This window comes from the organism of the source record quoted next, unplaced genomic scaffold (genome assembly GCF_019419815.1).
Source record: "Pyrus x bretschneideri cultivar Hongxiangsu unplaced genomic scaffold, Pyrus_bretschneideri_v1 Contig59, whole genome shotgun sequence".
NCBI classification, from domain to species: Eukaryota; Viridiplantae; Streptophyta; class Magnoliopsida; order Rosales; family Rosaceae; genus Pyrus; species Pyrus x bretschneideri.
Window position 1 is genome coordinate 1,533,044 of NW_025999797.1, and position 18,208 is coordinate 1,551,251.

The following is an 18,208-nucleotide window of genomic DNA, read 5'->3' on the forward strand; positions in this document are numbered from 1 at the left end:
AAAATTTTCTTTACAAAGACAATTTACTATATGGAAATTGCTATGTGTCACAATTTCCTTTTATCTTTTCTTGGTACCAGATTTTTCTTATACGTATAGTGCGAAAAAATGTCTGACTACAAGTTATTAAAAAAATGATGAGCAGTTACCTTAGTATTAATCAATTCTATAACGAAAAGAATTTACGTGCAACAATTGTTAATCGTGCACATGACGGCTTGCATTTATTGGTTTCAAACTTATTTTAACAAACGAAAACATGGTAATGATCATGATATTCCTATGTGCATCACAATTTAAGTAATAATCATATATGACATGGTTTCACTTCACTGCCTTACCAAGAAAAGATAAAAGGAGAAAAGAATGTGAAATATCTAACTTGATAAATTGGTGTATTTTTATATTTTCTGAAACCTATACTTTCGACTATAGGCCTATAAAAATGGCCAAGCCCTTATGGGCTGGCTCGAATTTGGCCCCATTTTTAGAGTTGTGAGCAGTCCAGCTCGATTGCAGGGCTATACTATAATTGGCCCATTTTCTAATGACTAGGGTTTGGGCCTTCTATACTACCCTTTGGGTCGGCTCGTGGCCCAGACCTAAGAATGGTGGCAAATTTGGCCCGATGTAACTAATAGATTTGGTGTGGACTTACTTATCTATGCTTATATAAATAATTGTTATAGTTAATATTTGATATTGTGTGATTGTGTAAATCATTTGTAGATTTAGTTACACTCTGGTTGGATAAGAAAAATTAAGATTATTAAGAAATTTTATAATGATGGAATTTTATTTTCTAAACTTTATGAATTTTTTTATTTGGTTAACCTAAAAGAATACGAAATTTGAAGGGAACTTGTTATTTTAAACTCTCCTATAGAAATTTAGAAATGACACCTAATTTTAGGGCTGGTTTGGTATGGGATACCGAACTAAAACTAGTATCCCTGAATCTCAAACAGAAAATTTCCAGGATGAGAATTTGAAGATCAATCTCGAACCGAAATTTCGGTATTCCTAAATTTTGGTAATCATGAAATGTTTTCAGTATTTTGGGACAAATCGGGACTAAATTTTGATTTGGGGTTTTTGGGCTCAAACTTGACACATTGGGCTTTTGGACTGAAATTTAGCCTTTTAGATTGAAATTGTTAGCCCAACGTCATGTAAATTAAAATTTGAGCCCCTTACTTCAGACATACCAATCTATGCAATCATAGATTCATAGCCCTAATTGAAATATGAAATTATGAATTTTTCTTCAAATGTATTCTATTATCATGCTTGCAACAAAAATAAAATTTGTTAAATAACAAACCCAAAAGCAAAACAATAAGTTACAAGCCAAAGTTTCAAAATAAAATAAGTTAAGTTACAAACCAAAAGCAAAAAGAAAAACTTAAAGTAAGTTCATGAAGATTGTTGGCCCCTTCCTCTTGTTGATGGTTGTGGTTGCTCCTTTACCGTGCTTATTGTTGTTGATTGTTGACCTCTTCGTCTTCTTGTTGGTTGAACTCTTCCCCTTGATGTTGATGGTTGAGCCCTTCCACTTAATATGGGTGCTCATGGAGGTAGTGATTGATTTGGACGTTGTTAAACTTCAACTTGAGGTGGTTGAGGAGGTGGAGGTAGCATTTCATTTCCTTGTGTTGTATTCTCCTCACCTCCCAAATTAGTCGTGCCTAAAATAATAAACCACAAATCATTTAGATTGACGTGTTTGGTACACCTGATACAATTAATAATACGGAGTACGGTATTTGGTGTTCGTTCGTATTAGGTAGCCACCGGATTAAATAATCCGGGCCCACTTATTTTATACGGTAAGCACTCGTTTCCTTATCCCCTCTAAAACCACGGTACAATTTAGTCGGCTTCTTGAGAACGCACCCTCGCTTTCTCCTTTCTCCTGAAAACACACTCTCGCTCTCTCTTCCTCTCCAGACGGTACAAGAAAATCTCTTGCTCTCTTTCCTCTCCTAGCTGCACCGGTCCTCTCTAGACACACCGCTCCCATGTTTGTCTTCTCATTCTTCTTCTTCCCAGGTTCCGCCCCTCCTTCTATTTTTCTTGCAATTTTCTTTCAATTGTTTGAATCTAGTTATTGTTTTCTCTGTAATTATGCAATTGATTATGTAATTTTGTGTTTTAATTAGAATTTTCAAATTTAGGGTTTGTTGTTAGGGTCGAATACCTGAGACTTCAAGCTCTCAAAGGCCATTTCCTTTTTTTCTTGAATTCCTGCGATTTCTCTGATCCAAAACCTTCGAACCCTTTTTTGGAATTTTGATCCCAACCCACTGAGTGGAAGAGAAAGAGGACAGACTCTGCATGTTTGGGTGATGAGATTGGCATCCACTGGGAAGAAAACCCTGCAATGGAGCAACATTGGAAGAAGGGCAACTTGAATGAGAAGTATGATCAGTGTTTGAGATGTGAAACTCGTCATCTTCACGAGCAGGAAAAAGAGTTTGTGAAAATTCAGGCAGATGTTTGTTTTATAGAGATTAATGCGTTCTACAACTTGAATGAGAAGTATGATTAGTGTTTGAGATGTGAAACTTGTCAAATTTTTTTTTCTTCCCCTTTCTTATACGGTTCAGTACCAAACACAATATAAATAATACGGTCATTAGTCCGATACTACACTAAACGACCGATTAATTTAGTCAGTAATATCCGGTGGCTATTTATCCTATCCTATATAAATAGTCAGTACAGTCCGAGCTGCCAAATGAGACCTTATAGAAATAGATAATGAATATTAAGAAAATAAAAGGGAAAATTAAATTCTTTACTTACTTTTTTCCAAGCGTTCAAGTTCCTTGTAGAAAATGAATTCGTCAAGTGTAGGCTCCTTGTAGAAACAAAATTCATTCCCCCTAAGCTAGTCACTAGTACACACTAAAGCCTCAACCGTTTTAGGCGTTAAGGAAGCTCTAAAAGGATCAACAACTCTCCCACCAAGACTAAAGACATTCTCACTAGAAACGGTGCTACTAGAAAAAGAAAATACATCCTTAGTAACTTTACTAAGAGTTGGGTATGTACCACTATTTCCTTTCCACCAATCCAAAAGATTGAAACCCTCATATGTTAGACTTTGATGTGGATCATTAAAGTACATATCCACTTCATTGGCTATCTCATTTTGTTGTGCTGCCACCCTCTTTTGTTGGATCTTCCTTGTCATCCTTTTAGTAACATCAATATCTACCACACCCTTCCATCATCTACTACAACACTTGATCTTTGCTCCACATTTGAAGTAGCACCACCATTACTATTACTACTACTACTACTACTAAGGACCACTCCTCCTTATATGCATAATACAACTCGGTTACATTGCTTTTAACCCCTTGCTTTCACCTCCCTTATTTGTCCCATCCATAGCTGAGATGTTCTAGATTTGTCTCCAACATTTCGAATTTGTACCTTGGCTCAAGTGCTTGGGCTACAAAGAGAATAGGGTTCACCTTTTCAATGTCATCCCAATATTTGTCAAACTTGAGTTTCATTGAGGTAGCCACACTTTGCAAAGTGACATTAGAAAAGTTTAAAATTTGTTCATCTATCTCCACTTGCAAAGCAATCACCGTGCTAAGTATTAAGTGTGATGTTGGAGCAAGGTTGCACTCAAGATCAAGGTGGCATCATAAAACTTTTTGAGAAAGTGAGCAAAACTTACTGACCTCTCCGAATCATCCACCCCAGGACCCTACCCGCTTGGCCTTTGTTGTCATTCCATCAACCTCTTTCGAGACCTCCTCTTTAAAGTAAGTGATAAAAATGCCACACTCAAAGGCCATCCTAGAGAACACTTCTTTAAACTTGAAAGCACTATTAGACATTTTATAGGTGGCATTCTACTTTGTGACAACATCAAACGGATACTTGACATCCTATCAAGTCTCAACAAGACACAAGATTCTCTAAAAGGCTCCAACCTTATGGGGCATGATGGATTGAGACAATGTCATCTTGGAGTTCCTATTTTATGAAGGCTTACATGCATGGAATGTGTCCATCATTACAATTGTGTTTCGATTAAATAACAATATTATATGTAAGTTTCTCTTCACATGATATTACACGTAATTGATTCAGACTAAAATTCTCTCCCCTCTTTTTTTCTCTCCCCTTCCCTTCCTTCCTATTTGGATGGTCACGGTTAAACCATGTTAACATCTTATATTAATTTTATATAGAAAGAGAAAGACAAAATAAAAAATATGAGAGGAGGTGAGAGAAGGGTATGGAAAAAGAATAAGAAAAAAAACCTAATCCAAATGATTTAGAACGACAAATTGTAATAAACCTATTTAACGTAAGTTGCTCTATTGCTAATTTGCAACACACATCGCTCCCCCCTCGGCCTCACCATAAAATCATAATGTGCCATGCACACAACCTAGTCAGCTCAATCAAATTAGTTTTGAAATCCGTTATTATTTAAACATGTAGCGCGGTCCCGATCACCAGGGCGGTTGCAGAAATAAAATGTATATAAATCTCCGCAGAAAACCCAAAACAAATTGCCAACACCACCTCTAGTAGTCAGTCAACTGTATCTGTATACATCCAATCCATCATCCATGGCCTCGATTTTCGTATCATGTCATTTAAATTGCATGAGTTTTGCTCGCATTATTGCGTCTACATGATGTCAAAGACGTAAGAACATATGGCTAGTGATGTGTTGGGGTTTTGTTTGATGGAACTGGATGGTTTTATTTTTTTATCTTTTATTTATGTACTAATTCCAGTCTGTGCAACTGTTGCATATTCCAGTCTGTTTTAATTAAACAAAAGTAAATAAACTTAATTATTCAATTTAATTTCAAACAGATTACATGAATTGAAAATCAATTCTGCTAAAGTTTATTTGATTGAATTCAATTTATTTATAGATAGAAGTGCTTACAAACAATGTGCTAGGTTTTGGTTGAACTCCCCTCTTTTTGTCAAGGTGCTAATAATGCAAATCATTCGAATATTTCACCTGATAGGTAGCGGAAGAACTGACAACAGCATGTTTCCAGAAGTTGACAGCACTTGGAAAGCATGTGAGAAGTTTATTTAGATACTTCCATCTTGCCTAGATCTATTTAAATTAGTTTTAGTAGAATTAGCATATAATCTCAGTAATGGGGATGGATTTGAGGGGGTTTAAGAGTTTCTTAGACCCGTATATCCCAATAATTGACAAGAGGTATAGTGCTTTTGGCTGCATAGAATTTCAAATCGCTGCATGGCGACAAAAGCTTCTTTGAGTCTAACCAGTACGTTTCCATTTTCGCAACAACTAATTTGTTTGTCTTGCAAAAGTGCTTATATAATTGCAAATGTGGTTGCAGACTTTTAACGAGGTACAGAACTTGCTCAGTAAAACCAATGGTCGGGTGGTGGGTGATGTGATGACACCAGCCACAGTTGTCGTTCGTGAAACCACTAATCTTGGGGATGTTGCTAGGTATTCTACTTTTTCCGGATCCCATTATTGGTCTAGCTGAAAACTAACTATTAACTTCGGTTATCTAATGTCAGATTATTGCTCGAGACAAAATATCGCAGACTTCCAGTTGTAAATGAAAGCGGCAAGCTGGTAACGATGCATTATTCTTCTCTCAATACGTGTCTTTCTCTGTCGTTGTAATGCTCTTTCTGCGGTATCTCTGAAATGCCGTTGTTCTTTATCCGAAGATAGGAATTAGTACAAGAGGAAACATCATACGAGCTGCCCTTCAAATGAAACATGCTAGTGAATCGAAAACATAACACCAACACAAGCAGGGATCAAAGTCATTTCCAGATGTTTATGTGCTGCAATCATAACGAAATTGAAGGAATTGGTCTGCTTTATGGGTAGCAATTTTGACAAAATTTCTGTATAATTTGGCAATGGGATTGCATTAATAATGAATAACGCGGGAATAGAAAGAAAATAATGTGGGACCCTACAAGTCCACATTGTGTAATGGCTGGAAATCTCTCACGCACGTGGGCACGACTGATCTTCACAAGAACTTAGTCCAGATGCTGTCGTGTCTCGTTGCGGATTTACCTGGTATGTGTGAGTGTCGTTAGCCATCTTATCAATAACCGATGTTTGTTGAGCGTATACCATGGGATTGGTTCATGATTAATTGCCAAATTCGCGGTACCAGTTGTTAAACAACATGGTTGAAATGTGGAGGTTGTGGAAGTTAGCCAATGACTATAAGATTGGCCCCAATCTTTCTTTGTTTGGCTTCAATTATTGAGCAACTAATCCTTTTAAAAGAGGAAATTTATCGTAGACAAAATGATTATCTCACTGCGGCCAATCAAATCTTCGAGGGTAAAGAGGTAAATAAGGTAAAAGAAAAAGGTAAATGTTCATTTGGTTGGGATTAGAAGTTAGAAGTAGGGCACCTTAAAAGACGGAAGAGGATCTAATACGGATTTACTTTGTGGGAGTTTTAGGAATCCTCACATCCTAGCCGTTCATCATACATCGTGTGGTCAATTTTCGTCAGATATTATTTGTGTTTAATTTTAAATAAAAAAATCAAATGATTTATAACTGCACGATATGAATAACTAAGATATGAGGATGATTCGGATGGAATCCAATTCCCCTAAAAGACATCTACAGCATTGAGATTTGAGAAAGTTTACAATAATTAACTACTCAATTTAGCATAATAAACAAACACCGAATTCTCCGCTAATCGTGGATTAATCCTTGTCCTTTACAAAAAAGTGGCAAGAAATGGTTTTTAAGTTCTAAACAAACCGTGGCTTACAGCTCATGCATTGGTCACCAGCCAAATTTAATGTTTATAGCTAACCTCTATGCATTCGACAATGTTAGGATCAGTTGCGCGCACTTGGTTTAAACTCAAATCGAGCTTTAAACTCAAATCCAGTAAAGCAGGGATGACCAGCATCAACGCATGCGCATGTAATCAACAAACTTTCATGCGCAACTAAACTTAACACTCACGGGCAAACGCATTTATCATATTTGGATCCAACTCCAAGGAAAGACGGTTAGAATCAATACGCATGTAAACGACTACACTCACCACTTCTTTTCAACACGCGCGCATGCAACATTGGCATGTGCGCGCACATGTGAATGCAATTGATCCATGCACAACTCTCCAACACAAGCACACGATCCTAGCACTCTCTTGTCCCAGTGGAAGGGGATCATAGAGCCATAACAAAAGTGCCATTTGACCTCACAAATAGAATCTAAGACTGAGAGTGAGACACCGAAAGGGGGACAAAACCGATAGAGGGCACTGTGCGCCCCATTTGCCCTCTCGCTCCTCCGTCATCCAAAACCCCAGTACCACCACCACGACGGCACCACCCATGTATCAACCGCACTTAATCCGCAACAGTGCACAGAACCGGAAAATACCTAACTCTTTCAAATCCCAATTGCTTTCTAGTAGTTATAACTTTAGTGGTTAGCCTGGCCCCTCTTGTGTCCCCCCTCCCCCTCCAACTGGAGGACCCTTTCTAGTTGTTACCAAACTAACAAGTAAAAACAATTCCCTCCTCTTTCTTTCTTTCTTTTTCCTTCGTCCTCTTAAATCCACCCTTTTTCTTCCATTTTTTGCTCTCCTCCTTCACCTCCCCCATTTGCTAGCTCAGCACCATATTACCACTTATATAAGAGGAAAGTTTGAATACAAAGCGAAACATGAGGAAATCGAACTCGGAGTCTGCTCCTAACCAGCTGAGAGCTACGAGACGAACCATTTCCACATAAGAGGAAATGTTCATTTACCCAAAATTGAAACGAGTAAATACAGAGAAAAAGGGGGAAATAAGCTAATTTAGTAGCATAATTTACATCTTATATCACCTTTTAATAAAAGCCCAAAATTTCTTCATCCAAAGCAAAAATTTTCTGAACAAAAATAAAAAAGTTGAAAAAAAAAAAGAGATGCAGTAGGCGAAATTCTAATATCCAGGACCAGGACGAAAGCTTCATCATTGCTTCAGCAGTCACATACCTCCCCTGCACACGTTAGCAAAAGCCACCCCTCAATTTTTAAAAATCATAAGAGATTAAGACAACCTTTCTCTGTTTTGCTCTCACTATTTCCACTCACCTTCCGAGTTCTCTGGGTCGGGCATCTTGTTCAAGTCGACCCGATCCACGAATCCGGCGACGCAAGGCTTAATCTCAGCCCCGTCTCCGTTCCCCCCGGCCGAACCGCGGTGGTTTCGCATAGCGGTCTCCACCGCGTCGACCCGGGCACCGACCTCGGTGGCCCGTTTGCGTATTGAGGCCGCCGACATGTCGCCGCACCCGCAGCCGCCGCCTTCGACCGCCAAAGCCTCTGGAAAATTGAGCCGCGCCGATGGACCCCTCAAGTAAAAAACAGCCGTATCGTACGCCCGGGCGGCGGCGACGGGAGTGGAGTAGGAGCCGAGCCAAATTCTGGAGCGCTTGTTGGGTTCTCGAATCTCGGCCACCCACTTTCCCCACTTCCTCATCCTTATCCCCTTGTACGGCTTGTCGTTCTCCACCGCTCTCTTCCTGTTCGCCGTGTCTCCGCCGCACTCCATGTTCTTCCTCTTCAATTCTTCTCCTTCAATTGTTGTTCGGTCTGAGAGTGCAAAAGGAGGGCTCTGCTTTCTGAGGGAGAGAGGGAGAGAGGTGGGAGGAGGGGTTTTGCATGCTACTTGGCCACTAAGGTTGTCGTCTAGGTAGGCTTCCACGTCTCTGAAACCCAACAAAAGAAAACATTTTTAAATCCCCAAAATAAATCCAAATTCACCGACACAACAAATCCTAGGGATGGTTCGGTATGGGATACCGAACCAAAAGTAGTACCCCGAATCCCAAACCGAAATCTTTTGGGACGGGAATTTGAAGACCAATCACAAACCAAATTTTCGGGAATCCCAAATTTCGGGAATCCCGAAATATTTTCGGGATTTCGGGACAAATCGGGAATCCCAAATTAAAATATGAAATTATGAATTATTCTTCAAATATATAATTTAAGAATACATTCATGAACTAGGAATGTCATTTCATTCACACTACCATTTAATCAAATATTGGCATGCTTGATTGTTTTTATCATAGTCAAAATTCAAATTAATTAAACCCTTTTGGCAATTTGTTGAGAGATAAAAGAATCAAACCTTCTGAAATCATCAGCCATGACAATAGCAATAATAAAATCCAAATGAATATCAAACAGAACATGAAAAATATGTAAGGTGTAAGGCATTCCAGGTTGCAGAGCATGAATTAGAAACTACTAGCATCAATTATAAAAGAATAATATATAATATATATGTATAAATATATATATATATATATATTAATTAATAATATATAATTTCGGTTTGGTATGAGATTCCCGAAATATTGAGAAGCCAATCCCGAATCCCGTACCAAAATTTCGGGATCGGTTTGGGATAGCATCCCGAAAATTTCGGGAATTTTGGTTTGGGAAATTTTTGGTTTGGGATCGGGATTTTTTCGGTTCGGTTTGGGATTTTCGGGAATTTTTTCCACCCCTAACAAATCCCACCGAATTTTTTTTTTTTTTTTGGGTTTTTGGGGTTTTTTTGTTGCCTAATTAAGAAGTGGTGTTGGTGCCGCTTAATATTACGGTTTAGTATGAGAGGTTTTAAGTTTGATTCTCGTTAAAGGCGAATTTGAACCATATTTTTGTATTGGTCATTGTGAGGTTAAGCCCACCTCCTCTTCCTTAGGATATATAATTTCTTTTTTTTTTTTAGTACATCGATATTTTTACACTAGAGGGAGGGGATACAATGGGTAACCTAATTTGGTATCGAATATGCCATCCACGAGATTCGAACATAAAACCTCTCACTTCCAAATGAAGAGGAATATCACCAGACCATAGTATTGAGTTGCAAATAATTTCGTTTGTTAAAAAACAAAAAAATGGTGTTGGTTAGACTCAGAGGACCCCGTCCTAAGGGCACTTCAGAGATGGGGGCTGCTTTATTTTCCTCTTTGCATCTCTGAGGTCCTATAAGGTTTTCAAAAAATGAGTTCGGGTTTTATACAGTTTAGATGTATAAGTGGTCTTTTACCACATTAGTGGAAATATGTTGAGTTTTTGTATGATGATGTTCGTTCAAACTCCATCGGTGACTAATCTAACAAAACCTATCATTTGACAAAAAAAAAAAAAAATGTAATGGATGGTGGAGGTAGAAGAGGTAGTGATGGGAGCTGTCCGTTTGTGTGGACAACTCAAGTCAAGTGGAATTCAAAGGTTGTGAAAAAAAATTAGTTGTATTTTCTTGTTTATAGTGAGGAACAAGTGGTTTATTCTTTTGTTTGTGATTAAACTAGACTTTTTTTTATGTACTAATGTTGCAAATTATATATTAAAAGAATTTCTTTTAATAAAAAATGGAATTCAATGGACCCTAAAACGTGGATAAAAAGCACTAAACTAGAGTTCATATACAGCTTATTACTAATTTGTTTTGGTATTGGAAGTTTGTAAGTTACACTAATTGTGCTCATTGCCCAACAATTTTGATAATATTGATTTTAAGATGGACCACTTTGATTAGGCTGTACTTGTGAACGCCTATTAGTTATTACCATTTCATTAAAAAAAAATGTTGTTTGCTTGAAAAGCGTTGGATTAAATGTGAAGTCATCCAATTTAGAAAGTAAATTAATTTTTGGATTCAAAATACATTTTAGGCGAAATGAAAAAGATACATTTTATTTTTTTATATTTTTATATTTACACTAAGGATGGGCAATTTAATTTGGCATCGAATTCGTCATCGACAAGATTCAAACCTAAGACCTTTTATTTATAAGTAAAGAAAAATACTACTAAACTGTAGTACTAAATGATTTCTATGAAAGAGATTTTAGTACCAGTTAACTGTTAACATTTTCATAAAATACAGAAGAGACTCTTACATTCAAATACAATAATGCATGAGGTACTCTATAGATTTTTCAAAGGTTAGATGACGTGACATGAAAGCTCTGATTCAAAAGTATATCCAACCAAACATTACAAAAATGAAATATTTTTTGTTTATGGAAGTGCTTTGGCAAATGTAAGAAGCACTCAAAATCCAACCCCTAATTAATTTGTTGCTTTTGTGGGTTTTATTATTTTGTTGCTTCTTATTTAATTTTCCATACTGTTAGGAAAGGATTTATATCCTTTCTGGATCCCCTCACTAGGAATCTCGGGGATTAATACATAGTAATTATTCATAAAAAATCATGCGATTACAATTTTTTATTTTATTTTTCATACAAAACGAGGTTGCTTTAATTTTAAAATTATAAAAAACATTCAATTATGATCGTACGATCTTTAATGAACGGTTACTATGCATTGATCTACAGAATCCTCAGTGAGGGCATCCGGCGAGGATCTAAATCCGTTTGGAATTGACTTGTCCCTCCCTGCAAATATCATCAGTCGGTTGACAATTCTGTCCTTCCCTTACTTTTGTTTGGTTGTTGGCAGCAAGGGATAATATAGACATTCTGCAATCCCAGTGGCCCACTAAGTAAGATGGATCATATTATTGGGTCGTCGGCCTTATATTTTATTCACAAAAATGGTTATTATCTTTTCTTTTTTTTATTATTTCCAGTTTCAGTTTATGGGTTTGATTCTCTGAATTTACCGCCACAAGGTGGATTGAGAGGGACTTTTTTGGCGGTGGGATAAAATCACATTTCCTTGTATTTTAAGAAGTCAAAACATGAGTGTTAGGACACCACATGAGTTTGGAGGATTAGACCACTCTAAAGTTGAAGGATCTTGTCTTTTCTAGTGCAGATGGAAAAGTAGAAGACGGTTAAAGAAGTATAAAAAATAACTTTGTATTTTATTCATATTTATTCATACATATCAGCATCAAAAACTTCATCTTCAAAAGCATACGGTTGTTTGAAATATTGTCACTGTTAACACTTAAGATTTACAGGTTAACAAATTAAAATACTAAATTCTTGATGGACTTGGGATGTGGACTGAAATGGACTTAAAGATTTAAGAGGTTCATCTCTCAAAATTGAGTTACATCCAATGTGTTGCTCGGATTTCAAGACTAAAAGTAGCACACAGCTAATACATGAACTAATACATGAACTCTTTCCTTTCAGTTGTCCGACTCTCTTACAGGATGTTCCCACCCCTTTATATAGCCCTCAATGGACCCTTCAATCTTGAGTTTTTCCAATCTGGCATTTAATACGTCACCTACGTAGACTAGCATATTGACACATTTTCACCTAGTGACCAGGTATTTGACTGTGAAGTAACAAGTGCTCAGTCAAGTTGGTGCATCTTTTCGGAGTGATATGGCCCAAGCGCCTTAGTTATCCAACCCCGTCTCTCTGAGCACCATTTCGACCACCTTTATGTCCTATCCTAGGTTTCTGCTACTGACTGTGACATTTAGGTAGATTTGTTTCTAGAGTTATGCCATAAAGTTGTGAGTCTGTCGACTCTACCCACATGCCCTGGTGGTCGAGAAATTTTTTACATATCCTGGTCGAGTTAAGCTCACAGGCAATCGACCTCTGCACTCGGATGTATCCACTCCTAAGCCTCTTGGACCTTGGGCTTTTTGATCTTTATTGGGCTTCTCATGGCTTTTTTCCCAGCATGCACCACTATGTGTGGCCTAAAAGTGCCCAACATTAACAAGTCCCCAAACTCCTTAGTCAAAGGTTTTTTCTTGGACATAGAGTTGCAATGATCGATCTGGACTTCAAGTGGTGCTCGACTAAAGAAAGTGTCTCGGGTGTACATGACTCATCGTTATGTCAATCTCAGCTACGTACCGTCTGTGCTTTATTCGGTGCAACGAGCAGAAGATGTTTGGGTGCCCGATGTTCGTGTTACTGATAGACTGGTGGAGTAATTGAGGCATCTGTGTGTGGCCTCATGTACTGATAGACTGGCAGAGTAATTAAGGCGTATGGGTATTCAAGGCATTGTAGATAGGTGTGGCCTCATGCACTTAGATGTTGCTTTACATTTCTTCAACTCTCAGAGCAAAGTAAATGGTTGCCACGTGTTGTGATCTCGCCACTCATGCACCACGCCATCGATGGTTAAGATCACACAATCGAAGCTATGTAAACCTCCTTTATTACAATCCCTTCCCTTTATTTCACGCTCTCTATATTGAGACTTTGCTAGTTTTCCTTCGTTATTCCTTCGGTGACCTAAAAACTACTTCCTCAAGACTTTTATTCCTTAGTCGTTGTTTCTTCAGGTAAATTATTTCTTCCTATGCTTCTTGTATTTCGTAGATTGCTGAGTTATGTTAATGTAATTACTGGTTCTCATAGTGAAATTCATATTCTTAGTCACCGCGAGCACACGCACACGCCGGTGAGACTAACTCCATTACCTCCAATGAATAAAATAAGGTAGATTTTCATGACATAGGTAGATTAAGCAGTTTGGAATCTTCCATTCGACCAAGTGCTCGTTTACCTAATCGTCTGCACCTTAATTTGTAGTTATTCCTTCATTTACATTTCTAAGATCATGAAATTACTTGTAGATATCGAGCACACATGCAATGTTGACCACTTCAGGCTCGGAAAGTGATGACTGAGTAGCCTATGTTTACAAATAGTCAGTCTACAACGATATGGCCAGCTCTATCGACACTGTCAATTCCATTAAAATGTTCAACGAACCTCTGGTCAAATCGGTTGCCAACCCTTTTTCGTTAATCGCAAACCCGATTGCTGTTTGTGGACTTGACGGACTCTCCCCTGCTACCCGTTCCTGGATATAAGTCCACTTCTAGATATCGCAAGAGGACTTAAAGCATGACGCTGACCAAGCAACTCCTAGAGAGATAGGGGATGAAGACTCGCTAGACGTACCTGAACGGCATGGGCTACCTATCCCTTAGGCGCGTTTACAGATGCCTGTATGCCTTTCTTATGCATATCAAGTCGGAGTCCCCACATATCAAGTTGCAGTCCCTGCTAACCAGTATTACTACAATGCTTGGGATCATAAAGCTAGCCATAGCCCGAGCATCATGACCCAGTCGAAGCTGGAAAAGTTGAGAAATCGATATAGTATTACCAACAATGTTTTCATCTAGGAGCTTGTTGTAGGAGAAAATCTTAGTTGGCCACCACACGGTTGGGTTGCATTTTCTGCCGAACTCTTTAAGCTTGGTGTTCGGCTACTCTTACACCTCTTTCTTGACTGCATTATAATCCATACAGGTTTAGCTCTCCACCAAATCAATCTCAACGTTTTTCGCTTCTTTCTTAGTATGTATGTACTCTGGAGAGAATATTTCCAGATAGAGCCCAGCCTTACATACTCAGCTCTTGCTTACTCTTTGCCGAAAATCCTTCAAACCAAAAACCCAACAAAGAAAACTAGTTCTTGCAAAACAGAAATTGGGAGAGCCCGACTACAGTCGAAGTGACTGGCGCTCAGATCGCTAGGTGCTTTGGGGATAAAGGTTGAAACAAAACTAACTTTTTTGCATTCTTCCAACTTTATGAGTCTTTGTATCTTGTGGTCTATTTGAGTTTTCTTAGTCCCTGAAAATGCCTTATGCAGTTGATGGTCTGGACAAGCCTCATTCTTTAAGGAAGGACTTTAATTAGCAGTCATGACTTCCTTGCCTTCTAAGGAGCTTTCCATTGCCGCCATACTTATTGAAATCCATTTGTGAGTGGTCAGTATTTTAAGAGGTAAATTGCACGAGCTTTAATATATTTGTCCTTTATCTAAGTGGATTCTCATTCTTAGTACTGGTTTGGTACTAAGGTGTTTTTATAAAAAGTGGGTATAAAAAAAAGCTGAGCTTAAAAAGGTGTTTGGTAAACACCTAAAAACAGCTTATTTTCACAGTTTGGGTGAAAAAAGCTGAAAACGTGAAGCAGCAAAAATGAGTTTATTTTCACAGTATAGCAGATGCAGTTTTTTTTCAAAGCACAACAATTACCAAACTAGCCCTTAGTCGCTCACTCTTTCAATACTTCTCTGTACTTTGCAGAGGGAGAAATGGCCGAGATAGATGCTAAGGCCAAGTGGATTGCCCGCCGAGCCATGGGCAAGTAATGCATACAATCAATGTTCAATGATGTAAATTCATTAACTAATGTGGCATATACACATCCACATAAGATGATACGTTGATTTATTATAAAAATATGATCTCCCTATCAGTTTTCTTTATATAAATGTGGTCTTAAGTGAGGAGAAGTAATATTTTCTGTTTAAAAAAATGACAAATAATAAAAAAAAAAAATTAATGAAAGGATGTGAGAATGTGAAGATAAAAGAGTCACACATTGGTGAAAGGAGAAATCTTGCAATGGCTTACAAGAGGATAGGCTACTCCCCATAATGCCAATTACTTTTATGGCAAAACCTCAACTTTGGTATTAGAGCAGTTGTTCCACGTGTAAAGCTAAACGGTCACACACGTTCCACATCACGCTATTGTATTGTTCATGTGTTAAGCTTGAAAATTCACCACATTTGAGAGGGCATGTTGAAAATGAATTTACATTGATGAGAAGATGAACTTTGCACATGCTTATAAATAGTTGCGCTACTTCCCATATTACCAATTAGTTATAAATGTATTACAATTTGTATCTATCTTTAGCAACTTTAGAGAAGTATGTTATACTAAATATTATAAAATATAGAGCACTTGTCCCTTGTCACAATACACAATGCCACAATCGAGTACACCTCGGCCTCATCGTTTTCACACACAACATACCAAATAACGTGGTCCGAGTAACTTTTTCATTTAAATAATACAAGGAAAGATCTTATGTGACTCTTCAACAACATTTTTGTTTCCATTCTATGTTACCTATCCATTAGGGTTATGTTGCCATTGAATCTGAAATAATTTGTGTTCGTATATATGGAACATTATATATGAGGTGAGATTCTCTTGTAGAGTTTTCTTACCAAACGAATGCGTCAAGAAACTCTCCTTCGTTTTATGTTTTAAAGCGTTGATATATATATATATATATAATGACCTTTTAGAGCTTCGATTTTTAGATCTTAAGTATCTTATTTTGAGCATAGTCTAAAATTTGAACGATAAACAATTTGTGAGTTAAAATCAAAGATGTAAGCACTATCGGTAAGTTATTTTTCTACACCTTATACAATCAACCATGTCCATTAAATAGAATAAAATGAAGAAAAATGAGAGGAACTGGTCAGCCAATCACTTCTACTGGCGAGACATTCTTGATCTTATTTGATCAAGTTGTACCTTGTTAAAGAAATTAGTGTTCAAAGCAGACTTAGACTCCTAACCAATTCAATTGTTTCGTAATATAAAAATGACTTTGGAAATAAAACAAAAAAACTTTGTATATGATTATGAAAAACAATAATGAATTCTGATGTGGTTGGTTCTTGTTCCCCCTACATTTACAATTTGCATTGCATTTGTTGGATACACTTGGATTATACCAAGTACTGTATTATTGCTCTCCACAATTCCCCTCCTAAAAGTTTTCCCACGATGCCATAACGCATTGACAGATACAACTGCAAAACTTTAAAGGGCACCGACCAATAGTACATGGTTTCTTCAAACCTTTTCTAGTTTGGATTCGTTGAAAAGTACACGTTGCACTGCGCAAGCTCGAATTGTAACCAATCTAGTGAAATCAAAGATGCTTAACCACTATGCACGGTTGTAGTCTATGGAAAAGTTCACCACTGCGTGGCGTTTCCTCAAGATGCTTAACCACTATAACTTATAAAGAATAAATTCATTGCTACATTGCATCTCTGTCTAATACTGAATTATCATGAGTAACATCTTTTTAAATAACGGTGCATTACTAAAAGTATGACTTTAGCCCCTAAAGTTTAATTTTCTCCATATAAAACCCGACATAAGTTTTTTACTCTAATAAAACTCATTGATCAGATTCCACATCAACATATTAGACTTTAAACATTAAAAAAATATGATGCCTAAAATACCCCTATTGAATGTTTGATGTACACAATTAATTCTATACGGATTGTAAGGAAGATTTAATGATTTTACAAAAATAAAAAAAATAATAAATTTGTTGCCTAATATATAATAACAATAAAACATGCCTAATATATGTAATAATACATGCTTAGTTTAGTCAATCAAATTATATTTTACCTACAAAATATATGTTAGTTGCTCTTCATAAATTACCTATTATTTGTACATATATCTTATAATAATAAAATGTGCCAAATATATGTAATAATACATGAAAAATATATTACCTACTAAATAAAAGAATGTTATTTGATTCAACATTAATTTACCTACAAAATATATGTTAGTTGCTCATCATAAATATATATATATATATATTTATTTATTTATATATTGAGCTTATGGTAGTACTATATACATTTGAACGTGTATATAAATATATGTGTGTGTGTGTGTGTGTGTGTGTGTGTTGGGGGTAATAATATGTGTAATAACTATTTGTTCATTGTAATTAAGGTGAATAATTACATTTATTGAGTTATTTTGAATATTGTGGTACAAGTTGTAAATATCTTGTAACAATAGGTCAATTATTTTTCTACTTGGCAGTCATTTTCAAATTTGGGTTTTATTTGGAAGTTTATAACTAAGTGGGTTTTTGTTTAGAAAATAAAAGTTGTAAGGGTCTATATCTAAAGAACCCTTATAAATACACCACAGTGATGCTGAATCCGTTATATTTTATGGGTTTAGCTACATTTACATCTTGCAATGCATAGCTAGTTGTATTGTATGCATTTTAGTATTGTGATTCAATGATTGATATTACTAACCATGCATATAAAATGAAAAAAGAGCCAAACTTTATAGCCCTGAAAAGAAGGGTATTCATTGGAGGTTTTGTTGCTTTGTGATTGAAATATTGAAGAAAGTGGGGTTGGTAGGTTGGAAAATTCAGAAAACAATGAAGAGGTTTTATTTATTTTCTATTTTTTTAATTGTTAACCAGGACACTAAGATATATATTATAGCTCTGCATTATACAGTTCTAGTACTGATATTTAAATGATCAATTTGAAAACCCAGGTTCTAGGAATAATGTAGTTTCCAAATTTCACTGGCATCGAGAGAGTTGGTGGTTTTGGAGTTTTGGTTCGAATCGAATTAAGGTGGCTAATATTGCATC

At 36.8% G+C, this 18,208-nt stretch overlaps 1 protein-coding gene and 1 long non-coding RNA gene across 3 annotated transcripts; one reads left to right on the top strand and one right to left on the bottom strand.

Moving 5' to 3' along the window:
* Positions 1–1,662: 1,662 nt before the first annotated feature.
* Positions 1,663–5,987, top strand: LOC103961620. Of its 2 annotated transcripts, XR_007253516.1 has the most exons (5): positions 1,663–2,052; positions 5,019–5,075; positions 5,367–5,482; positions 5,557–5,614; positions 5,713–5,987. It is a non-coding gene; the product is annotated as an uncharacterized LOC103961620 (long non-coding RNA). The 2 variants fall into 2 exon arrangements; XR_007253517.1 differs by lacking the exon at positions 5,019–5,075 and having other exon boundaries at positions 1,665–2,052.
* A 1,828-nt stretch (positions 5,988–7,815) lies between these two features.
* On the bottom strand, positions 7,816–8,764 carry LOC103961582 (ethylene-responsive transcription factor ERF008). The gene is made up of 2 exons (XM_009374152.3): positions 8,124–8,764; positions 7,816–8,029 (listed from the first exon to the last, which is right to left on the bottom strand). Exons 1-2 carry the CDS (start codon positions 8,581–8,583, stop codon positions 8,010–8,012), a joined length of 480 nt encoding a protein of 159 aa, XP_009372427.2. The 5' UTR covers positions 8,584–8,764; the 3' UTR covers positions 7,816–8,009.
* Between the last annotated feature and the right edge of the window lie 9,444 nt (positions 8,765–18,208).